This window comes from Eleginops maclovinus, chromosome 8 (assembly GCF_036324505.1).
Source record: "Eleginops maclovinus isolate JMC-PN-2008 ecotype Puerto Natales chromosome 8, JC_Emac_rtc_rv5, whole genome shotgun sequence".
Classification (NCBI taxonomy): domain Eukaryota; kingdom Metazoa; phylum Chordata; class Actinopteri; order Perciformes; family Eleginopidae; genus Eleginops; species Eleginops maclovinus.
Genome location: NC_086356.1, coordinates 21,805,969 through 21,821,984, shown reverse-complemented (window position 1 = coordinate 21,821,984; position 16,016 = coordinate 21,805,969). Strand labels below are relative to the sequence as shown.

Below are 16,016 nucleotides of genomic sequence, written 5' to 3'. Positions count from 1 at the left end.
TGGATGGATGGATGGAAGCAGCTGTCCCAATGGAAAGTTAAAAGACATCTTTAAAATATAGTCATAATTAAAAGTAAATAAATGATGACACTCTTTTTGTAAATGATGGATATCACCTATACTGAATAATCAAAGACTCTGCAGAGCATGACGTGACCATAAGACTGAGACCAAATAACCCTTGACCTGGACTGACAGTGTTACTTCACAACAGCACTGTTGATGACTGACTCTGGGTTGTACCTGACCAAACCTGATCTTGTGAGTGAGAACGAATGTTTGCATCTGATCAATGCGACTGCATGAGTTTAAAGAGGAACAGAGACTAACCGAGCCTGGTTTGAACTAACAGAAACTAAATCCAGAGATTTGTTTCTTCCAGGACTGATGGAAGGAGAGAGACGCTCTTTTTAACTGGAACGTTCACTGTGTAAATAATAATGATTTGAAATGTCTGAATAATGTTGTATTCCTTTAACCATTGCTTAATTAAACATTTTCTTGAACAGGTTTTTGTTACACATTTTTGTTAATGTGTAAAAAGGGGGAGTAGCAACATGGCTGCTCAAATAATTAATTAGATTTTTACAAATTGATCATCAAATGATGGATTTTAAAGGAATGCGTGGGGATAAGATGCTGTTTGAAGATTCTTGTTTGTTGATGACACGTTTTTGCATTTTCTTTAAATTTTTTACAGGAAAGGCAGAATCAGTGGCCATCAGGCTACCGAGAGAGAGATATAATTCCAGAGTGGAATCATGAAAGAAGTTGACCTGTGATAATGATAATGAATTTGTAAATGGGTTTTTAAACAGATATAAGTACCTGGGGTTAGTAAGTGAGGAGAGAAATGATCAGTTAAAGTTGAGCTAAAAATAGTATGGTGATGTGACAGGAACTAAGTTAGTCAACGCCTTTTCTCTAGGAGTAGAGATTGAGAAGTAAAGGTAAACTACAGACATTTTTGAGATTATGAGTATAAGAAGAGCATTAAATACAAGAATAGTTTCACAAAAGTCATTTAAGTTCCTAGTAGAAAGAAATGTAATGACAGTGTGTTGGATTCCTGAATTCATGTTTCCAGCTCTCTAACATCGAAACACTAACAGGTAGAAGCAGTTTTGTCTGGTGCCAAAGATGGGCTCTCTGCACACGATTCAGGCAGCGAATGAGATGGAATTGGTGAATGGAGCACCTTTAGCCGAATGGAGTGTGGCACAAGAGAAAGCAGTTGCCACACAGCAAAAACTGTTTACTTAATTCCAGAAGAGTCATTACTGATACATCAATACATTATGTGATTGGCAGGAACGGAAGCGTTGGGAAATTGACTCTGATCCACAAGTACTTTTTCATGCATACCTTTTCAGGAAGAACAGCCAGGAAATTCATTCATTCTGGCTGCATCATGGTTTCATATTATCTACATCATTAGTGTTTCTTCACCAGAAATGCGAGTAGTAGTTCACTATTACATTTTGAATTTTAATTGGGATTTTGAAGATTTAGGAATAACGTAGACACTCATTGGAAATCCAGAGCTATTGAAATATGTAACATAACTTACCGGAAGATGTTGGAGCTTTATTTTGTTAGTAATTATGGCACAAACCAATTCTCATTATCATTTTTGAAGCTAAGGGAGGTTTTTCAATGACAGGAAGAAATTAGGAGGATGGGTTCAGTAAGTGGTGAGTCAAAATAATGTGAAAATATGAAATGGTATAAGATGGTCTAATAAATATTGCAGGGCTATAACTCAATTTAAATTTGACCAGTAAAGTAAGTTCAACACTCTACATAAACATTTGGATAGAATAGATAGAAATAATAAGGTACATTACATTACTGTCTCTGAACTGTAATGCGTTACACTACGTTTGCGTTACTGTGAGTTACTTTCACCAAAAATAACTGCAAAAGTATGGCTTTAAATGCTAAAATGTAGCTTATTGCAGCTCATTAATTAAAGCTATCTATCTATCTAGCAGTACATGCTGAAAAGTAGGAAAAAAGCTAGAAATTAAACTCATGCTAGATTTTAAACTCATGTTCCGTTTAAGTGAGCTGAATAATATGTGATACCGGTAACATTCATGTCTCTGTGTGTTATTAATAACATGTTAGTGGAGTCTCAGCACGGCCCTGTAACCTACTGTATATGAACAAGTCTCTATGGCAACGTTAGTTCACCTTGTCATTGGTGTGTTAACGGGGATTTGGCTGACAAGCTTTCTAAAAACCGGCAATTCCACAGAGGACAGAGGCTGCATTTCTTCAACACTCCACAGCGAGTCTCTGAACTTCTCAGGGTTGAAGAGGCATGCAGCCCAAGAGAAAGTTACCTTCTGTTGCTTTGGCCTGCGCGCACTCCTGTCTTTTTCTTTTATTTTTTCCGAGCATGCAGCTCTCCATTGTGAGCCTGCAGGTCTCCACTGCGAGTCTGTTTCTGCAGCACTCTTAACCAATAGTAAGCAGGCTTACTGAGTAACTATTCTACCCGTACAATTATTTCTCTGTTGTCGGAATGTCTCGCGATGTTTGTGAATTCTTGGAAACAAAGTACCACATAATTTCGGGTTAAAATGTGTTGTAACTGCATTACTGAGAATTGTAACAGGTATTATATTACGCAAATTTCAGAAGTAATGCGTTATATTACTGCGTTACAGCAAAAAGTAATAAATTACTGTAACTCTGTTACTTTTGTAAGGGGTTACACCCAACACTGGTTTGGAGGGACTGTGAGAATCAATAACATCCGGGGCCTGTACTACGAAGCTGGTTTTCTGGCTTACCGGGGTAACTTCGAGAGTAACTTGGTCACGTGCAGCGTATGTTGCTGGTTAACCCATACTACGAAAGTTGGATATGTTAAAACCGAGGTATGCTGCCATGGCAATATACGTAGGATCCCAAAACTGGTCTTCCCAGTTTTAGTTCTTGGTTAACCCTAGCAGCCTGTACTACGAAGCTGGTTTTCTGGCTTACCGGGGTAACTTCGAGAGTAACTTGGTCACGTGCAGCGTATGTTGCTGGTTAACCCATACTACGAAAGTTGGATATGTTAAAACCGAGGTATGCTGCCATGGCAATATACGTAGGATCCCAAAACTGGTCTTCCCAGTTTTAGTTCTTGGTTAACCCTAGGTTTCCGATTAACCACACCCTATTTAGACACCACTCCTCCACCGACATGTCCCCTAAAGACAATGCCAGCATACCTGGACGATCCGTACGATATAGGCGCGCAGATTGTGAGGGGCTCTCTTCGGAGGGCGAGGGTATTTAGAGACCGCCACAATCCGCTGGCGTACCCGGACGATGTTCTCCATGAAAGATATAGATTCTCAGCTGAGGGAATTCGTTACCTATGCCAGCTGCTCGAGGCGGACGTCTCTAATGTAACCCGCCGAAGTCAGGCCCTCACAATCGAGCAAATGTTATGTCTTTCATTGCGCTATTTCGCCAGCGGACAATATATGTATTCCATCGGTGATGCTGAAAACCTGAGTAAGAACACTGTATGCCGGGTGATACGGAAGGTGGTACTTGCTCTCACTAAACTGGTGGATGCATTTGTTGTATTCCCTGGCCATTTGCCTGCACGTCAGATAAAAGAAGGGTTCTATGCAATCGCTGGTAATATGCCACTAATCTAAAAATAGGTAATTTGCACATTTCATAATTGTGACTGGCAACTGATTTGACTAACAAAATATCTAGGTTTCCCAAGAGTAATTGGAGCCATTGATTGTACGCACATTCCTATCAGTGCACCCCTGGGAGAGCATGAGCGGGATTTTGTGAATAGAAAGTCCAAACACACCATCAATGTCCAGGTAATACACAAGACTAACAGATTAACAGTAGGCGTACATTGTACAGTCCACGATTCATTGGAATAGGTAATGTCAACCTGTCAATTCCTGTTGTCATGTAGAATGATTTCCTGTCCTCTGCATGGGGTGGTGTCATTTACATGCGCAACAGCATGCCTCACCTGTTATGTTCCTTACCTGTGCACATATTCTTAGATGACATGCGATCACCACTATATGATCACAAGCCTGGATGCAAGGTGGCCAGGGTCAGTCCATGACTCCCGTATATTCAGAGAATCATCACTGTCTGACAGATTCCACCAAGGTAAAAGTCCTATATCGATTTACCTGAAGTAATATGCTTTAATAGTGAACATGAAATCAGTGTGACAGTTGTTTAATTTTTCCTCCATTTCATCTAAGGGCAATTTGATGGAATCCTGCTGGGGGACCGTGGCTACGCATGCATGAAGTTCCTCATCACACCATTTCCTGATCCACAAACAAGGCAACAGAGATCATTTAATCATGCACACAGTGTCACTAGGGCCAGGATCGAAATGACATTTGGCATATTGAAGGCCCGATTCGCCTGCCTGAAGGTCCTTCGGGTCAAGCCAGACAGGGCCTGCCAAACCATAGCAGCATGTGTGGTTCTTCAGAATGTCGCCACAATAAGGAAGGAAAGAGTGCCCCCTCATGATCCTCCCCCACCCCCTGATATTACTGATCCAATCACCCTGGATCATCCAACAGGCCGTGCTGTCAGGGATGCCATTACCAACCAGTTTTTCCAATGAATTGTACACACCACAAATTAAATGCACAAAAATAAAGACATGTCACACCAATCTCTGATATTATTCATTTATTAGATGACTCTCTTTCCTGCAAGAAGAAAAGGTGACGAAAAGCCAGATCAATGACACACATATAGGGTGTGGGTAGCCTATATATTAATGGAGTGATAAGACAATACCTTCTTCTCATGTTCCAGCTTTTCAATTTCTAATTCCAGCTTTCTGATCTCCAGCCTCTTCTTTGTGCGGTCCAGCTCCAGCACTTTCTTGTATAAACTGCGGACATTGTCCACTGTGGCCTACACAACCCCCACCCCATGTTGTACACATTAGCCTAGTATGCATTATATTCAGTAATTAAACAAGGAAGGAGAAACTGTACTTTGTCTGACTGTGAGGTCCCTGGGAGGGAGGCTTCAGGAGGGGAAAGCTCCTCCAAGTCCTCCTAACACACACACACACACACATTGCATTAATGACACAGGTCACTTGATTCAGACAGTACTGACAAATGATGCTCACCCTCCTAGGACATTAATGTGGCATATAGTAGCAGTAAACTGTTTTAACCTGCATGTGTGTGTCGGAGGGGGCTGTGAGGGTCTCGTCATCATCATCATCATCATCATCATCCTGAAAAGATTCAGAATTTTACGCTGCACCCATACTTTAGGGGTGACATAGCCTAATTTACATGTCATGGATGTTATCCATTTGAATTACCTGTGTCAGAGGATGAATGCATCCTGGTGGCTGCAGGGTTGTGATGTTTCCACCCTCGACTGCATGCAACAGAAGACACATGTTACTGATGATTCAGGGGAAGAAAGCCAAAATACTCTAACATGAAGAACGATGAATGCCATACATTACCTTGCACATAGAGGGTGGACATTTCAGCTGCCCCAGGGTTAGACTGTACCCCTGCCACCCCATCCATCATCACCCTGCCACTGTTGTTGGCTAGGGCCAACTCTTCAGCAAGAGTAAAGGAGTCTGGTGCCCTCCCTCCTCCTGTGCGCCTTATTTCTACCTTCTTCTTGTTGGCTGTTAAAGACAGACACATTTAGCTCTCTCTGACAAGACACACACACACACACACACACACACACACACACACACACACACACACACACACACACACACACACACACACACACACACACACACACACACACACACACACACACACACACACACACACACATTCTTACTTACCATTCTGAATGATGTTTTTGTACTTCATCTTCACCTGCTGCCAGGTCCGTTTGGCGCTGCTGGTACCTCTGGAAGTATTTAAGGGACATACACAGAATTAGTGAAGGGGACTAAACATTCAGTTGTCCTGCTTCATTTGTGGTTGCACATACGATACAGTAACGTTCCGACTGTTATTGTACATCGTCCTGACATACTGTATTCAGGTTGGGATTATTTTAACGGACATATAGAAGTAAAGAAATAGGCCTACTTACGAATTTACGCGGTCTGTAATTTGCTGCCAACACCCCAGTCGCGCCTTGTTTGCTGCCGCGGTGTTGGATTTAGCAGCCAGGGTCGGTTTATACTCTTCATAACTCCTCATTATGATCTCGCATTCCTCTTCTGTGAAATAGGGAGAGCCCGCCATGATCGAGAGTGTTTTTTTGCGCTGGTACCACCCCTTTTATGTGAACGCGCAGTAACTCTGGTTGAGTGAACACAGGTTCAGCTGATCAACTTCATAATCAGCGTCGTAGTACCGTTTAAGACCAATCAAGATGTCCAGGTTTAGTCAACCCCGGGTTACCGCGGAAACCCTGAGTTAGTTCTAAGTAGGTTGAACTCCGTTCGTAGTACAGGCCCCAGATAAACACAGTCCAGATAAACACAGTCCAGATAAACACAGTCCAGATCAACACAGTCCAGATAAACAGAGATAAACACAGTCCAGATAAACAGAGTCCAGATCAACAGAGATAAACACAGTCCAGATAAACAGAGTCCAGGGGCCTGTACTACGAAGCTGGTTTTCTGGCTTACCGGGGTAACTTCGAGAGTAACTTGGTCACGTGCAGCGTATGTTGCTGGTTAACCCATACTACGAAAGTTGGATATGTTAAAACCGAGGTATGCTGCCATGGCAATATACGTAGGATCCCAAAACTGGTCTTCCCAGTTTTAGTTCTTGGTTAACCCTAGCAGCCTGTACTACGAAGCTGGTTTTCTGGCTTACCGGGGTAACTTCGAGAGTAACTTGGTCACGTGCAGCGTATGTTGCTGGTTAACCCATACTACGAAAGTTGGATATGTTAAAACCGAGGTATGCTGCCATGGCAATATACGTAGGATCCCAAAACTGGTCTTCCCAGTTTTAGTTCTTGGTTAACCCTAGGTTTCCGATTAACCACACCCTATTTAGACACCACTCCTCCACCGACATGTCCCCTAAAGACAATGCCAGCATACCTGGACGATCCGTACGATATAGGCGCGCAGATTGTGAGGGGCTCTCTTCGGAGGGCGAGGGTATTTAGAGACCGCCAGAATCCGCTGGCGTACCCGGACGATGTTCTCCATGAAAGATATAGATTCTCAGCTGAGGGAATTCGTTACCTATGCCAGCTGCTCGAGGCGGACGTCTCTAATGTAACCCGCCGAAGTCAGGCCCTCACAATCGAGCAAATGTTATGTCTTTCATTGCGCTATTTCGCCAGCGGACAATATATGTATTCCATCGGTGATGCTGAAAACCTGAGTAAGAACACTGTATGCCGGGTGATACGGAAGGTGGTACTTGCTCTCACTAAACTGGTGGATGCATTTGTTGTATTCCCTGGCCATTTGCCTGCACGTCAGATAAAAGAAGGGTTCTATGCAATCGCTGGTAATATGCCACTAATCTAAAAATAGGTAATTTGCACATTTCATAATTGTGACTGGCAACTGATTTGACTAACAAAATATCTAGGTTTCCCAAGAGTAATTGGAGCCATTGATTGTACGCACATTCCTATCAGTGCACCCCTGGGAGAGCATGAGCGGGATTTTGTGAATAGAAAGTCCAAACACACCATCAATGTCCAGGTAATACACAAGACTAACAGATTAACAGTAGGCGTACATTGTACAGTCCACGATTCATTGGAATAGGTAATGTCAACCTGTCAATTCCTGTTGTCATGTAGAATGATTTCCTGTCCTCTGCATGGGGTGGTGTCATTTACATGCGCAACAGCATGCCTCACCTGTTATGTTCCTTACCTGTGCACATATTCTTAGATGACATGCGATCACCACTATATGATCACAAGCCTGGATGCAAGGTGGCCAGGGTCAGTCCATGACTCCCGTATATTCAGAGAATCATCACTGTCTGACAGATTCCACCAAGGTAAAAGTCCTATATCGATTTACCTGAAGTAATATGCTTTAATAGTGAACATGAAATCAGTGTGACAGTTGTTTAATTTTTCCTCCATTTCATCTAAGGGCAATTTGATGGAATCCTGCTGGGGGACCGTGGCTACGCATGCATGAAGTTCCTCATCACACCATTTCCTGATCCACAAACAAGGCAACAGAGATCATTTAATCATGCACACAGTGTCACTAGGGCCAGGATCGAAATGACATTTGGCATATTGAAGGCCCGATTCGCCTGCCTGAAGGTCCTTCGGGTCAAGCCAGACAGGGCCTGCCAAACCATAGCAGCATGTGTGGTTCTTCAGAATGTCGCCACAATAAGGAAGGAAAGAGTGCCCCCTCATGATCCTCCCCCACCCCCTGATATTACTGATCCAATCACCCTGGATCATCCAACAGGCCGTGCTGTCAGGGATGCCATTACCAACCAGTTTTTCCAATGAATTGTACACACCACAAATTAAATGCACAAAAATAAAGACATGTCACACCAATCTCTGATATTATTCATTTATTAGATGACTCTCTTTCCTGCAAGAAGAAAAGGTGACGAAAAGCCAGATCAATGACACACATATAGGGTGTGGGTAGCCTATATATTAATGGAGTGATAAGACAATACCTTCTTCTCATGTTCCAGCTTTTCAATTTCTAATTCCAGCTTTCTGATCTCCAGCCTCTTCTTTGTGCGGTCTAGCTCCAGCACTTTCTTGTATAAACTGCGGACATTGTCCACTGTGGCCTACACAACCCCCACCCCATGTTGTACACATTAGCCTAGTATGCATTATATTCAGTAATTAAACAAGGAAGGAGAAACTGTACTTTGTCTGACTGTGAGGTCCCTGGGAGGGAGGCTTCAGGAGGGGAAAGCTCCTCCAAGTCCTCCTAACACACACACACACACACATTGCATTAATGACACAGGTCACTTGATTCAGACAGTACTGACAAATGATGCTCACCCTCCTAGGACATTAATGTGGCATATAGTAGCAGTAAACTGTTTTAACCTGCATGTGTGTGTCGGAGGGGGCTGTGAGGGTCTCGTCATCATCATCATCATCATCATCATCATCCTGAAAAGATTCAGAATTTTACGCTGCACCCATACTTTAGGGGTGACATAGCCTAATTTACATGTCATGGATGTTATCCATTTGAATTACCTGTGTCAGAGGATGAATGCATCCTGGTGGCTGCAGGGTTGTGATGTTTCCACCCTCGACTGCATGCAACAGAAGACACATGTTACTGATGATTCAGGGGAAGAAAGCCAAAATACTCTAACATGAAGAACGATGAATGCCATACATTACCTTGCACATAGAGGGTGGACATTTCAGCTGCCCCAGGGTTAGACTGTACCCCTGCCACCCCATCCATCATCACCCTGCCACTGTTGTTGGCTAGGGCCAACTCTTCAGCAAGAGTAAAGGAGTCTGGTGCCCTCCCTCCTCCTGTGCGCCTTATTTCTACCTTCTTCTTGTTGGCTGTTAAAGACAGACACATTTAGCTCTCTCTGACAAGACACACACACACACACACACACACACACACACACACACACACACACACACACACACACACACACACACACACACACACACACACACACACACACACACACACACACACACACACACACACACACACACACATTCTTACTTACCATTCTGAATGATGTTTTTGTACTTCATCTTCACCTGCTGCCAGGTCCGTTTGGCGCTGCTGGTACCTCTGGAAGTATTTAAGGGACATACACAGAATTAGTGAAGGGGACTAAACATTCAGTTGTCCTGCTTCATTTGTGGTTGCACATACGATACAGTAACGTTCCGACTGTTATTGTACATCGTCCTGACATACTGTATTCAGGTTGGGATTATTTTAACGGACATATAGAAGTAAAGAAATAGGCCTACTTACGAATTTACGCGGTCTGTAATTTGCTGCCAACACCCCAGTCGCGCCTTGTTTGCTGCCGCGGTGTTGGATTTAGCAGCCAGGGTCGGTTTATACTCTTCATAACTCCTCATTATGATCTCGCATTCCTCTTCTGTGAAATAGGGAGAGCCCGCCATGATCGAGAGTGTTTTTTTGCGCTGGTACCACCCCTTTTATGTGAACGCGCAGTAACTCTGGTTGAGTGAACACAGGTTCAGCTGATCAACTTCATAATCAGCGTCGTAGTACCGTTTAAGACCAATCAAGATGTCCAGGTTTAGTCAACCCCGGGTTACCGCGGAAACCCTGAGTTAGTTCTAAGTAGGTTGAACTCCGTTCGTAGTACAGGCCCCAGATAAACACAGTCCAGATAAACACAGTCCAGATAAACACAGTCCAGATCAACACAGTCCAGATAAACAGAGATAAACACAGTCCAGATAAACAGAGTCCAGATCAACAGAGATAAACACAGTCCAGATAAACAGAGTCCAGGGGCCTGTACTACGAAGCTGGTTTTCTGGCTTACCGGGGTAACTTCGAGAGTAACTTGGTCACGTGCAGCGTATGTTGCTGGTTAACCCATACTACGAAAGTTGGATATGTTAAAACCGAGGTATGCTGCCATGGCAATATACGTAGGATCCCAAAACTGGTCTTCCCAGTTTTAGTTCTTGGTTAACCCTGGGGCCTGTACTACGAAGCTGGTTTTCTGGCTTACCGGGGTAACTTCGAGAGTAACTTGGTCACGTGCAGCGTATGTTGCTGGTTAACCCATACTACGAAAGTTGGATATGTTAAAACCGAGGTATGCTGCCATGGCAATATACGTAGGATCCCAAAACTGGTCTTCCCAGTTTTAGTTCTTGGTTAACCCTAGGTTTCCGATTAACCACACCCTATTTAGACACCACTCCTCCACCGACATGTCCCCTAAAGACAATGCCAGCATACCTGGACGATCCGTACGATATAGGCGCGCAGATTGTGAGGGGCTCTCTTCGGAGGGCGAGGGTATTTAGAGACCGCCAGAATCCGCTGGCGTACCCGGACGATGTTCTCCATGAAAGATATAGATTCTCAGCTGAGGGAATTCGTTACCTATGCCAGCTGCTCGAGGCGGACGTCTCTAATGTAACCCGCCGAAGTCAGGCCCTCACAATCGAGCAAATGTTATGTCTTTCATTGCGCTATTTCGCCAGCGGACAATATATGTATTCCATCGGTGATGCTGAAAACCTGAGTAAGAACACTGTATGCCGGGTGATACGGAAGGTGGTACTTGCTCTCACTAAACTGGTGGATGCATTTGTTGTATTCCCTGGCCATTTGCCTGCACGTCAGATAAAAGAAGGGTTCTATGCAATCGCTGGTAATATGCCACTAATCTAAAAATAGGTAATTTGCACATTTCATAATTGTGACTGGCAACTGATTTGACTAACAAAATATCTAGGTTTCCCAAGAGTAATTGGAGCCATTGATTGTACGCACATTCCTATCAGTGCACCCCTGGGAGAGCATGAGCGGGATTTTGTGAATAGAAAGTCCAAACACACCATCAATGTCCAGGTAATACACAAGACTAACAGATTAACAGTAGGCGTACATTGTACAGTCCACGATTCATTGGAATAGGTAATGTCAACCTGTGAATTCCTGTTGTCATGTAGAATGATTTCCTGTCCTCTGCATGGGGTGGTGTCATTTACATGCGCAACAGCATGCCTCACCTGTTATGTTCCTTACCTGTGCACATATTCTTAGATGACATGCGATCACCACTATATGATCACAAGCCTGGATGCAAGGTGGCCAGGGTCAGTCCATGACTCCCGTATATTCAGAGAATCATCACTGTCTGACAGATTCCACCAAGGTAAAAGTCCTATATCGATTTACCTGAAGTAATATGCTTTAATAGTGAACATGAAATCAGTGTGACAGTTGTTTAATTTTTCCTCCATTTCATCTAAGGGCAATTTGATGGAATCCTGCTGGGGGACCGTGGCTACGCATGCATGAAGTTCCTCATCACACCATTTCCTGATCCACAAACAAGGCAACAGAGATCATTTAATCATGCACACAGTGTCACTAGGGCCAGGATCGAAATGACATTTGGCATATTGAAGGCCCGATTCGCCTGCCTGAAGGTCCTTCGGGTCAAGCCAGACAGGGCCTGCCAAACCATAGCAGCATGTGTGGTTCTTCAGAATGTCGCCACAATAAGGAAGGAAAGAGTGCCCCCTCATGATCCTCCCCCACCCCCTGATATTACTGATCCAATCACCCTGGATCATCCAACAGGCCGTGCTGTCAGGGATGCCATTACCAACCAGTTTTTCCAATGAATTGTACACACCACAAATTAAATGCACAAAAATAAAGACATGTCACACCAATCTCTGATATTATTCATTTATTAGATGACTCTCTTTCCTGCAAGAAGAAAAGGTGACGAAAAGCCAGATCAATGACACACATATAGGGTGTGGGTAGCCTATATATTAATGGAGTGATAAGACAATACCTTCTTCTCATGTTCCAGCTTTTCAATTTCTAATTCCAGCTTTCTGATCTCCAGCCTCTTCTTTGTGCGGTCTAGCTCCAGCACTTTCTTGTATAAACTGCGGACATTGTCCACTGTGGCCTACACAACCCCCACCCCATGTTGTACACATTAGCCTAGTATGCATTATATTCAGTAATTAAACAAGGAAGGAGAAACTGTACTTTGTCTGACTGTGAGGTCCCTGGGAGGGAGGCTTCAGGAGGGGAAAGCTCCTCCAAGTCCTCCTAACACACACACACACACACATTGCATTAATGACACAGGTCACTTGATTCAGACAGTACTGACAAATGATGCTCACCCTCCTAGGACATTAATGTGGCATATAGTAGCAGTAAACTGTTTTAACCTGCATGTGTGTGTCGGAGGGGGCTGTGAGGGTCTCGTCATCATCATCATCATCATCATCATCCTGAAAAGATTCAGAATTTTACGCTGCACCCATACTTTAGGGGTGACATAGCCTAATTTACATGTCATGGATGTTATCCATTTGAATTACCTGTGTCAGAGGATGAATGCATCCTGGTGGCTGCAGGGTTGTGATGTTTCCACCCTCGACTGCATGCAACAGAAGACACATGTTACTGATGATTCAGGGGAAGAAAGCCAAAATACTCTAACATGAAGAACGATGAATGCCATACATTACCTTGCACATAGAGGGTGGACATTTCAGCTGCCCCAGGGTTAGACTGTACCCCTGCCACCCCATCCATCATCACCCTGCCACTGTTGTTGGCTAGGGCCAACTCTTCAGCAAGAGTAAAGGAGTCTGGTGCCCTCCCTCCTCCTGTGCGCCTTATTTCTACCTTCTTCTTGTTGGCTGTTAAAGACAGACACATTTAGCTCTCTCTGACAAGACACACACACACACACACACACACACACACACACACACACACACACACACACACACACACACACACACACACACACACACACACACACACACACACACACACACATTCTTACTTACCATTCTGAATGATGTTTTTGTACTTCATCTTCACCTGCTGCCAGGTCCGTTTGGCGCTGCTGGTACCTCTGGAAGTATTTAAGGGACATACACAGAATTAGTGAAGGGGACTAAACATTCAGTTGTCCTGCTTCATTTGTGGTTGCACATACGATACAGTAACGTTCCGACTGTTATTGTACATCGTCCTGACATACTGTATTCAGGTTGGGATTATTTTAACGGACATATAGAAGTAAAGGAATAGGCCTACTTACGAATTTACGCGGTCTGTAATTTGCTGCCAACACCCCAGTCGCGCCTTGTTTGCTGCCGCGGTGTTGGATTTAGCAGCCAGGGTCGGTTTATACTCTTCATAACTCCTCATTATGATCTCGCATTCCTCTTCTGTGAAATAGGGAGAGCCCGCCATGATCGAGAGTGTTTTTTTGCGCTGGTACCACCCCTTTTATGTGAACGCGCAGTAACTCTGGTTGAGTGAACACAGGTTCAGCTGATCAACTTCATAATCAGCGTCGTAGTACCGTTTAAGACCAATCAAGATGTCCAGGTTTAGTCAACCCCGGGTTACCGCGGAAACCCTGAGTTAGTTCTAAGTAGGTTGAACTCCGTTCGTAGTACAGGCCCCCGGTTCTGGTCATACCGGATTTTATTGTTTTTAGCCTCAGGTAGCATGTAGCTTATATTGTATTATATATGTGTAGAGGGAGAAGAACGCGTGGCGTTACATACTAAACACACCGCCTCTACCTCTCACTCTTTGACGCTGCAATAATACTATTATGTGTTTAATAACTAATAAACCTCAGAAGAATTGTATAATAAGATATCATAAATAGAGACGTCATAAGAAGGTTAAGCAGAATGTGCCATGGACCCACCTCCGTCGACGTCAGCCAATAGAAGTAGAGGACGAAGTCAGATGTGACGAAGACCTGCCCCGTTACTACTAACCAATAAGAGAAGACGAGACCGGAAAGACCTTAGAGTAAAAAACAACTTGAAAAGTTTGAGATCAGCCCTTCTTCCTATGATGTTGTAGACAGCTAACCACTAGAAAGTGGACTGTGGACCAGTTAAATAGGAGAAGACTTCGGCCGAGCATCCATTGTAAACTTATCATGTCATTGTATTAATAAATCCTATTAAACTTAGATGAGAAGTCTCTTGGATTCTTTTAGCCTATTCCTAGCCAGCAGTGGCTCAGTCAGTAGGGGCTTGGACTGGGAATCGTAGGGTCGCCGGTTCAAGTCCCCGAACAGACTTGAAAAATGGAAAGTGGACTGCTACTTGGAGAGGTCCCAGTTCACCTCCTAGGCCCTGCTGTGGTGCGCAAGGCACCGGACACCTCCAATCCCCCCTCCCCATTGCTCCCCGGGCGCTGCACGATAGCTGCCCACTGCTCCTAGTACTAGGATGGGTTAAATGCAGAGGACTAATTTCACTGTGTGTGCTCTGCTGTGTGCATGTATGTGACAATAAAGAGGGTTCCATCCATCCATCCATCCATCCATCCATCCATCCATAGAATTTAGAACCCTACCATGGCAAAAGAAGTTAGCCAACTGGTCTGGCAGTTTTTCAAAGTGTCCAAAAAAGACAATAAAATACACTGCCTTCTTCTGATCAGTGTCCATAGTGAGCCTATTGAGCCGGGCTAAGCGATGTGGGGCAAGCTCCGGGCTGCCCCTTATGAGAATAAATCAATATATTGAAACGGAACATAAATCACTGTTTCCCGACGGACCGGATGGAATTGTTTTAGCCTCAGTTAGCATATAGCTAATGGCATATTGTATATATGAGTGGAGGGAGAATGACGCGCGGCGTTACATACTAAACACACCGTCTTCAACTCCCACTCATTGACGCTACAATATCAATTATCATTATGTTATGTATTTAATTATGTAATATTCCCTAACGAATATTAGATTAATCGTGTAACAAGGATATTATAAGAGTAATGATATGGTTACGTCACAAGAGAGGGACAGAAGAAGATCCACCCCGTTGCCACTAACCAATGAAAGACGACGAGACCGGAAGGACCTTAGAGTAGAAAACAACTTGAAAAGTTTTAGAACAGCCCTTCTTCCTACGACGCTGTAGACAGTTAACCACTCGAAAGTGGACTGTGGACCAGTTAAATAGACCTCGGCCAAGTGTCGCTTGTAAACTTATCATATTGTTGTATTAAAAAATGCTGTTAAATTTAGATGAGAAGCTTCTTGGATTCTTTTCTCCTATTCTTACTAAAGTCTTTAGAAGCAATACACAGTAATTGGGCGGGGCGAGTGGCGGAGGATTTCAACGAACGCTGGTTCCTCGCTCCTCCGGCACAAATAAGCGCCATGGAACGCTCCTTAAAGCGATCCAATGTAGCATTTGTACCTTAAAATAACAGCTTGAAAAAAATTGAGCGGCTAGAATGACTTTTAATATGACGATTTGCCTCTCTTTCATGCCCATCGGGGGTCTGA

At 43.9% G+C, this 16,016-nt stretch overlaps 6 protein-coding genes across 6 annotated transcripts; 3 read left to right on the top strand and 3 right to left on the bottom strand.

The window, feature by feature from the left end:
* Window positions 1-2,817: 2,817 nt before the first annotated feature.
* LOC134868024 (putative nuclease HARBI1) lies at window positions 2,818-4,678 on the top strand. Its single transcript, XM_063888877.1, has 4 exons — window positions 2,818-3,645; window positions 3,730-3,845; window positions 4,041-4,152; window positions 4,251-4,678. Exons 1-4 carry the CDS (start codon window positions 3,216-3,218, stop codon window positions 4,625-4,627), a joined length of 1,035 nt encoding a protein of 344 aa, XP_063744947.1. The 5' UTR covers window positions 2,818-3,215; the 3' UTR covers window positions 4,628-4,678.
* A 2-nt stretch (window positions 4,679-4,680) lies between these two features.
* LOC134868025 (uncharacterized) lies at window positions 4,681-6,470 on the bottom strand. Its single transcript, XM_063888878.1, has 6 exons — window positions 6,103-6,470; window positions 5,846-5,913; window positions 5,501-5,674; window positions 5,351-5,409; window positions 5,198-5,260; window positions 4,681-5,072 (listed from the first exon to the last, which is right to left on the bottom strand). The coding sequence occupies exons 1-6, from the start codon at window positions 6,255-6,257 to the stop codon at window positions 4,962-4,964; spliced, it is 630 nt and encodes a 209-aa protein (XP_063744948.1). The 5' UTR covers window positions 6,258-6,470; the 3' UTR covers window positions 4,681-4,961.
* A 192-nt stretch (window positions 6,471-6,662) lies between these two features.
* On the top strand, window positions 6,663-8,526 carry LOC134867980 (putative nuclease HARBI1). The gene is made up of 4 exons (XM_063888814.1): window positions 6,663-7,493; window positions 7,578-7,693; window positions 7,889-8,000; window positions 8,099-8,526. Exons 1-4 carry the CDS (start codon window positions 7,064-7,066, stop codon window positions 8,473-8,475), a joined length of 1,035 nt encoding a protein of 344 aa, XP_063744884.1. The 5' UTR covers window positions 6,663-7,063; the 3' UTR covers window positions 8,476-8,526.
* A 2-nt stretch (window positions 8,527-8,528) lies between these two features.
* LOC134867981 (myb/SANT-like DNA-binding domain-containing protein 4) lies at window positions 8,529-10,329 on the bottom strand. Its single transcript, XM_063888815.1, has 7 exons — window positions 9,962-10,329; window positions 9,705-9,772; window positions 9,352-9,525; window positions 9,202-9,260; window positions 9,046-9,111; window positions 8,858-8,920; window positions 8,529-8,774 (listed from the first exon to the last, which is right to left on the bottom strand). The coding sequence occupies exons 1-7, from the start codon at window positions 10,114-10,116 to the stop codon at window positions 8,625-8,627; spliced, it is 735 nt and encodes a 244-aa protein (XP_063744885.1). The 5' UTR covers window positions 10,117-10,329; the 3' UTR covers window positions 8,529-8,624.
* Window positions 10,330-10,686: 357 nt separating this feature from the next.
* On the top strand, window positions 10,687-12,384 carry LOC134867991 (putative nuclease HARBI1). Its single transcript, XM_063888826.1, has 4 exons — window positions 10,687-11,351; window positions 11,436-11,551; window positions 11,747-11,858; window positions 11,957-12,384. Exons 1-4 carry the CDS (start codon window positions 10,922-10,924, stop codon window positions 12,331-12,333), a joined length of 1,035 nt encoding a protein of 344 aa, XP_063744896.1. The 5' UTR covers window positions 10,687-10,921; the 3' UTR covers window positions 12,334-12,384.
* A 2-nt stretch (window positions 12,385-12,386) lies between these two features.
* Window positions 12,387-14,155, bottom strand: LOC134867992 (myb/SANT-like DNA-binding domain-containing protein 4). Its single transcript, XM_063888827.1, has 7 exons — window positions 13,791-14,155; window positions 13,534-13,601; window positions 13,207-13,380; window positions 13,057-13,115; window positions 12,904-12,966; window positions 12,716-12,778; window positions 12,387-12,632 (listed from the first exon to the last, which is right to left on the bottom strand). The coding sequence occupies exons 1-7, from the start codon at window positions 13,943-13,945 to the stop codon at window positions 12,483-12,485; spliced, it is 732 nt and encodes a 243-aa protein (XP_063744897.1). The 5' UTR covers window positions 13,946-14,155; the 3' UTR covers window positions 12,387-12,482.
* Window positions 14,156-16,016: the final 1,861 nt, after the last annotated feature.

Excerpts from the sequence above, each read along its gene's own strand:
- LOC134867991 (XM_063888826.1), top strand. The coding sequence starts at position 10,922 with ATGCCAGCATACCTGGACGATCCGTACGATATAGGCGCGCAGATTGTG. Across the intron at positions 11,552-11,746 it reads AACACACCATCAATGTCCAG|ATGACATGCGATCACCACTA; the intron begins GTAATACACAAG and ends ACATATTCTTAG. Across the intron at positions 11,859-11,956 it reads GTCTGACAGATTCCACCAAG|GGCAATTTGATGGAATCCTG; the intron begins GTAAAAGTCCTA and ends ATTTCATCTAAG.
- LOC134867980 (XM_063888814.1), top strand. The coding sequence starts at position 7,064 with ATGCCAGCATACCTGGACGATCCGTACGATATAGGCGCGCAGATTGTG. Across the intron at positions 7,694-7,888 it reads AACACACCATCAATGTCCAG|ATGACATGCGATCACCACTA; the intron begins GTAATACACAAG and ends ACATATTCTTAG. Across the intron at positions 8,001-8,098 it reads GTCTGACAGATTCCACCAAG|GGCAATTTGATGGAATCCTG; the intron begins GTAAAAGTCCTA and ends ATTTCATCTAAG.
- LOC134867992 (XM_063888827.1), bottom strand. The coding sequence starts at position 13,945 with ATGGCGGGCTCTCCCTATTTCACAGAAGAGGAATGCGAGATCATAATG. Across the intron at positions 12,967-13,056 it reads GCATTCATCCTCTGACACAG|GATGATGATGATGATGATGA; the intron begins GTAATTCAAATG and ends GAATCTTTTCAG. Across the intron at positions 12,633-12,715 it reads GGACCTCACAGTCAGACAAA|GCCACAGTGGACAATGTCCG; the intron begins GTACAGTTTCTC and ends GGGGTTGTGTAG.
- LOC134868025 (XM_063888878.1), bottom strand. The coding sequence starts at position 6,257 with ATGGCGGGCTCTCCCTATTTCACAGAAGAGGAATGCGAGATCATAATG. Across the intron at positions 5,675-5,845 it reads CAAAAACATCATTCAGAATG|CCAACAAGAAGAAGGTAGAA; the intron begins GTAAGTAAGAAT and ends TGTCTTTAACAG. Across the intron at positions 5,073-5,197 it reads CCTCCGACACACACATGCAG|GAGGACTTGGAGGAGCTTTC; the intron begins GTTAAAACAGTT and ends TGTGTGTGTTAG.
- LOC134868024 (XM_063888877.1), top strand. The coding sequence starts at position 3,216 with ATGCCAGCATACCTGGACGATCCGTACGATATAGGCGCGCAGATTGTG. Across the intron at positions 3,646-3,729 it reads AGGGTTCTATGCAATCGCTG|GTTTCCCAAGAGTAATTGGA; the intron begins GTAATATGCCAC and ends CAAAATATCTAG. Across the intron at positions 3,846-4,040 it reads AACACACCATCAATGTCCAG|ATGACATGCGATCACCACTA; the intron begins GTAATACACAAG and ends ACATATTCTTAG.
- LOC134867981 (XM_063888815.1), bottom strand. The coding sequence starts at position 10,116 with ATGGCGGGCTCTCCCTATTTCACAGAAGAGGAATGCGAGATCATAATG. Across the intron at positions 9,261-9,351 it reads GTCCACCCTCTATGTGCAAG|TCGAGGGTGGAAACATCACA; the intron begins GTAATGTATGGC and ends TGTTGCATGCAG. Across the intron at positions 9,112-9,201 it reads GCATTCATCCTCTGACACAG|GATGATGATGATGATGATGA; the intron begins GTAATTCAAATG and ends GAATCTTTTCAG.